Here is a 6,336-nt window from a genome sequence, read left to right as displayed (position 1 = left end):
TCAAAAAACATTACCAAGCAAATAGTAAACATAAGAAAATGTGAGTAGCTATTGTATGACACAGATAATAGTTATTACATTGACATGAAAAGTTCAATTTATTAGGAAGACATAAATATCATAAATTTGTATGTACCTAAAATCAGAATCTCAAAATACAGGGACTAACACTTAAAGTAATTATTTGATAATTCTACAATCGTAGTAGGAAATCCTCACATTTTTATTTTATTCACCTGTGGAACAGTAAAAAATCAGTAAGGAAATAAAGCAATCTGAATAACATGCCTAGTAAAGTCTAGGTGAAATAGCAAGGTACTTGCCTGTTGGTCAGACCTGGGAACAGGTCATTGTCCAGAGCAGGTGTGGCCACTGCAAGCCCAGGAATATTTGAGATATTTAATCCCCTAAAAAAGGGAGTTTGCTCTCTTGGCCCTTGGCTCTCTTGGGACTCTTGTTGCAGGAAACCCATTCTCTTGGCTCCCCTGCATTCCCCCACATGGCACAAGCCATGTGGACCCCATACAATGGACTAATGGACTGCAACTAGCCTAATGCTAAACCAGACCCCAATTCCAATATGGAATGGAAATTCTGGACACTGGCTTTGCTTTTAGCTCTATTGAATACACAGCTGCACTTCTTCCAGGACTGGATTCAGGGAAATGAGATTTTGGAAACCCAGGGATGTAATTTTATGCAAATAAAAATCATTCATTCTGCCCTGGCTGGTTTGCTCAGTGGTTAGAGCATCAGCCCACAGACCAAAGAGTCATGGGTTTGATTCCAGTTAAGGGCATGTACCTTGATTGTGGTTCATCCCTGGCCCTGGTTGGGGTCATGCAGGAAGCAGTCAATTGATATGTCTCTCTGCCATCAATGTCTCTCTCTCTCTCTCTCTCTCTCTCTCTCTCTCTCTCTTTTTCCCTTCCTCCCTCACACTCTATCTGAAGATAAATAGAAAAATATCCTTGGGTGGGGATTAAAAAGAAAAATCATTCATCCTCCTGTTGAATGAGAAAAAAAAAATCTTTTTCTCAAAATATCATAAGGACCCTATCCCCAGCACTCATTGGGGAAAGTGATACCCCACTTCCACTGATAACAGTTTTAAAAACATACTGTCAAATAGTCAAAAAACATCAAAATAGAAATAAACAAATGTAATTACAAGTAGAATTGGAAATTGGGATGCTTATATGAGGTAAAGTTTTATCTCCATATTTGCCTGGAAGTAGCTAAAATCAGAAAAGGATTGTGACGGAAAAGCTTATTTTTTTTCTGTCTTAAAAATTTTTCCTTAAATGCATATTTTTGAGTGGCTTATATTTTTTTTATTGCATTTTACTTTATTGTGTTTCCCATATATCACATTTTTATATTTTGGGTTTTTTTATTTTTAATTAAAGTTATTGGGCTGACTTTGATTAATGGTTATATAGGTTTCAAGTGTACAATTCTATGATATATTGTCTATATATTGAATTATATGCCCAACACCCAAAGTCAAATCTTCTCCCATCACCATATATTTGACCCTCATTAACCTTTGCTACCTCCCCAACCCCCTCTCCTCTGCTAACCATCATACTGTTGTCTGTGTCTATGAGTGGCTTGCATTTTTGAATCAGGTAAGTACCTTCCCTTTGTTCATAACATGAATAAAACCATTCAGCATTTTGTCAGCACACATAACATACTCTAATTTCCACAAAAGTTAATGTAGGGACAGAGCATTCTACTTCTGAAAAGGGAACTAACCAACCAATGTATCAAAGAAACAAAGTGTACTATGTCCAGGTGATAAAATATGCACCACATTTTTCTAAAGGTATGAATGCTATAGCTCTGGATGAATTATGGGAATAAAAGGAAGGAGTAAATCCACACCAATTATTAAAGGTCTGAAATACAATACTTAAAATACAATACATAGAAAGATTTTTAACTTCAGGAAAGTAAAACTCTACAGTTAAGTGGCATTTCTTCACCCAGGGACTGACTACCCCTTAGTGGGGAGCTTCAAGCCAAGAAGGGACAGAAGAGGCAGGTCATCTAATGAGAAAATAATTTCAGATAATAAACCCAGATGACTGCCAAAGAGAAACAGTCATTTAGAAATTAAAGTGATACACAAGAGATGTTCCCCAAGGTGATCATGGCTACTTCTTATTTAAGAGCAGCCAGTGTTGACGTGAGCAAGAATATTGTATAATTCCAGTGACTTTCCTACATGAAAGAACTTAAAAAGTTTACAGGTTAAAAAACATCTACTCATCTAATCAGCTTTATGCAAATCCATAAAGGTAGGCTGTAATTGAGGTGTTAGCTTATTTTATTTAAAGATAATTCTAATTTGGAGGATCAACATACAAAGAATAAAACAGAAAAGCATGAAATTCTGAGATCTTTATCTGAAAATGAATAACTACTACAGATAAATTATGTAGTTCTTAACTTTCTTAATTAAAAAGTAAAATAAAATTAGAAATAGGTGAAATAGTAATAATACTAATATTTATAATAAAATTATTCACTTAAGGTAATTTTGAAAACTAGTACTGATGAAAATAGGAAAATATGAGAGAACATTTGTCATCTCAATTTTATTTATCAAAGTATTAAAGCAAAAACAGCTGATGGGGCTAGAAGGCGGAGATGGGTATAGATCTGATGAGATAAGAAAACATAATATTTGTTTTGCAAAATCATAGACCAAGTATTAATAAATTGTAATAGAGATTGTCAGGCTCTGTTGACTGTCTGATACTGGATGACTTTAACATGAAGTAAAACAAGATCGTGTGTGTGTGTGTGTGTGTGTGTGTGTGTGTGTGTGTGTGTGTTTAGTCTCATTTGTATGTTCTAACCATTTACATGGCCAGAGTAAATAATAATTGAGTTTAATCAAAGTCATACTTTATTAGGCAAAATTATAAAAGGAAGTAGAGGAAGAGAATTGTATTTGGTTACAGTTGTGAGTGAATGAGCCATATTTCTTGATTGAGTTAAAGGTTTAGTGATATTTGTCATGCATTGCATTCACTATATAGAAGGTGTTGACAGGGAAACTTATTTAACAGGATGATAGACTTAAATTTTTTAATATTTAGAATAAGTGATAAGAATAATACATAAAGTAGAACATTAATATTGCATATATTTATTCCTTAACTTAAAAAAGATTGTTTTAAGAAATTTTTGTTTCATTGAAATATAATTGGGGGGACTTAAAATTCATTTTGAATAAGAATTAAACAAAACTGTAAAAGAAAAGCTTTAGATTGAAAAATGAAATGGATCAATCAATACAGAGTAAAATTGATGAACCTAAACAAAAACAATAGAAAAAACTTGCGTCATAATTCCACTCTTAATAGGGGTACAACAATTAGATATTATTCTTGCACAATAAGTTCTATAACAATGCACTTTTCTCTGATATCATTCCATCAAGCATAAAAATACATTAAAAATTTATTTGATTTTAACTGCACATTAGTTCATTTCTGAAGTTTCAAATATCATTTCCTAGAAATAGAGGAAGGTATTGATGGAAATAATTGTAAAGATTATAGAAATACCCTCATGCATTTAACCCAGTTAACAGAAGAGGAAAATGTAGTTCAAAAACATTAATGAATTAACCCTCTTGAATTTACCATATTTGCAGATGGAGAACAAATTAAAAACAGAAAAATCAAATATTACTACAATGATGGAATTTGTTCTCTTGGGGTTTTCTGACATTCCCAATATCCAGGGGCTTCTCTTTGGGATATTTTTAGTCATCTATCTGACTATCTTCATGTGCAATAGCATCATAATACTGATAATAAAAATTGACCCTGCTCTCCAGACCCCCATGTATTTCTTTCTCAGCAATTTTTCCTTTCTAGAAATCTGTTATGTAACAATCACTATCCCAAGAATGCTCATGGACCTTTTGACCCAGAAAGGACATATTTCTTTGTTTGCTTGTGCTACACAAATGTGTTTTGTCCTTATGTTCGGAGGCTCTGAGTGTCTCCTGCTGACAGTGATGGCCTATGACCGCTACGTGGCCATTTGTAACCCTCTGCACTATCCTCTAGTCATGAACCACAAAGTCTGTGTCCAGCTGGTGACTGCCTCCTGGGTCAGTGACATTCCAGTCGTAATTGGGCAAACGTGCCAGATTTTTTCCCTGCCCTTTTGTGGATCTAACACAATCAATCATTTCTTCTGTGATGTTCCCCCAGTACTCAAGCTAGCTTGTGGGGACACATTTGTGAATGAGATAGCTGTCTATGTAGTTGCAGTGGTTTTTATCATGGTTCCATTTCTGTTGATTGTTGTCTCCTATGGCAAAATTATTTCCAACATTCTGAAATTGTCATCAGCCAGAGGGAGGGCTAAAGCCTTCTCCACCTGTTCATCTCACTTGATAGTTGTAGTCTTATTCTATGGAACAGCTACTATCACTTATTTACAACCCAAACCAAATCAATCTGAAGGAATCGGGAAACTGATCTCCCTTTTCTATACTATTTTGATCCCAACATTGAATCCCATTATATATACTCTGAGAAACAAAGATATCATGGTGGCACTGAAAAAACTGCTAACTAAGTTATTATGATGACTCCAAGGCTTGAATTGCAGAAAGGACGTGCTTATATGTTTCACATGTAGATCAAAAGAAAAAGTCTAGTTTTGTTTCTATGCATTTAAGTAATGATCATTAATATCATCATAGCAATTGCACATTATGTTAAGGTGCCCTCGTTTCATAGGGTTAGGCAAAGGACTTTTGTGTAATCAGAGCATAAATTATCTCAACTGTAACAATCTAATTTGAAGATTCATCTTTCTTCCCCCTATGAACTAGTGAGTTAAGAGATTGTCTGAGCAATACAATGACAGTTAACCAAGTGTGTTATATAACCAGGGATTAGGGTCAAGTTTTGTGATCTATATTATTTAACCTTCCCATTCCTTCAGATATATTTACTAACCTCCTTTAGTATGATTGCACTTGGCCAAGGAGAAAAACAAGTAGCAGTGCAGATGGTAGAAGCAGGGGGCTCTTAGTGTTTTCTTTGCATTTTCCCTTGTTTCTATCTCGTCACTGTCCGTGGTGCTTTTAGACTACAAATCCCGAGTGTGTCCCCTCCTCTATTATCCCAACATTCACTGTTCTCTGATAATATTATCCACTCCTCTTGTAGCGTCTGGTATTATTTGATAGTATCTATTTAGTATTAGAAGTATCAAGAATTTTTCTCTGAACTATCCATATCAATGTGTATTGGGTTGAATGTAGGCCCGTTTATTTACTTATTTATTTGGTATTTTTTATTTAAATTAATTTATTTTTGTTACAGATGTTTTTCCTTTTTCCCCCAATTGATACCCTCCTTTTGATCCCACTCATCCCACCAGAGCATTGTTGTCTATGTCCATTGGTTATGCTAATATGCATATAAGTTCTTTGGTTTATCTCTTCCCTCCCCCCATCCACCTCCTCTAAGGTTTGTCAGTAATATATGTCCATCTAGAACTTACAAACATGACCTTATTTGAAAAAGAAAAAGGGCTTTGCAAATATATCAACTTAAGGAAATAGATCATCTTGGCTTATGGTGGGCACTGAATCTTATGACCAGGGTCCTTATGATTCAGAAAGCATAGACAGTTTAGAAAACAGATACAGGGAAACAGAGAAGAACAACATGTGAAGACAGAGGCAAAGACTGGAGTGACGCAGCCAAGAATCAGGCAGTAAAGAAGGTCAAGAGCTACCAAAGTCTGGAAGAAGCAAGGAATGATTGTCCCTTAAAGCCTTCAGCGGGAGTGAGACCCTGCCAACACTGTGATTTTGGACTCCGAGTTCTGGAACTGTGAGAGACCTAAATTGGGTTGTTTTAAGCCACTCAATTTGTGGTAATTTGTTACAGTAGGTCAAAGAAAATAACACCATATACTCTTTTCATTAAATTGCTTTTGTGTGACTCATCTGGAATGATTTTTGTATCCTTTCGGGACAATGATTTGGTGAGTGTTGTTGTTTTTGTGGTTTTTTTTTTTCATTGAACGTAAAACCAAAATAAGTATCCTTTTATTTTAATAATTGCATTAAAGTAACCTCAACTGGTTGAAATCATATTTGCCCAAGAATAAGTATTACATATGTTTGCTCAAGAATTTTTATTTATTTATTCATTTTTTAGAGAGAGAGGAAAGGAGATGGAGAGAGAGATATATAAACATCGATGAGAGAGAACATCAATTGGCTGCCTCCTGCATGTCCCCCACTGGGGATTAGGCCCACAACCTGGGCATGTGCCCTGACCA

At 35.1% G+C, this 6,336-nt stretch overlaps 1 protein-coding gene across 1 annotated transcript; it reads left to right on the top strand.

The window, feature by feature from the left end:
- Window positions 1-3,655: 3,655 nt before the first annotated feature.
- LOC118628950 (olfactory receptor 10AG1-like) lies at window positions 3,656-4,621 on the top strand. The gene has a single exon (XM_036260025.1). The coding sequence runs from the start codon at window positions 3,674-3,676 to the stop codon at window positions 4,619-4,621; it is 948 nt and encodes a 315-aa protein (XP_036115918.1). The 5' UTR covers window positions 3,656-3,673.
- The last annotated feature ends 1,715 nt before the right edge of the window (window positions 4,622-6,336 follow it).

Source organism: Molossus molossus, unplaced genomic scaffold (genome assembly GCF_014108415.1).
Source record: "Molossus molossus isolate mMolMol1 unplaced genomic scaffold, mMolMol1.p scaffold_m16_p_13, whole genome shotgun sequence".
NCBI classification, from domain to species: Eukaryota; Metazoa; Chordata; class Mammalia; order Chiroptera; family Molossidae; genus Molossus; species Molossus molossus.
Note: the sequence above shows the minus strand (reverse complement) of the source record. Positions and strands in the feature narration are given on the sequence as shown.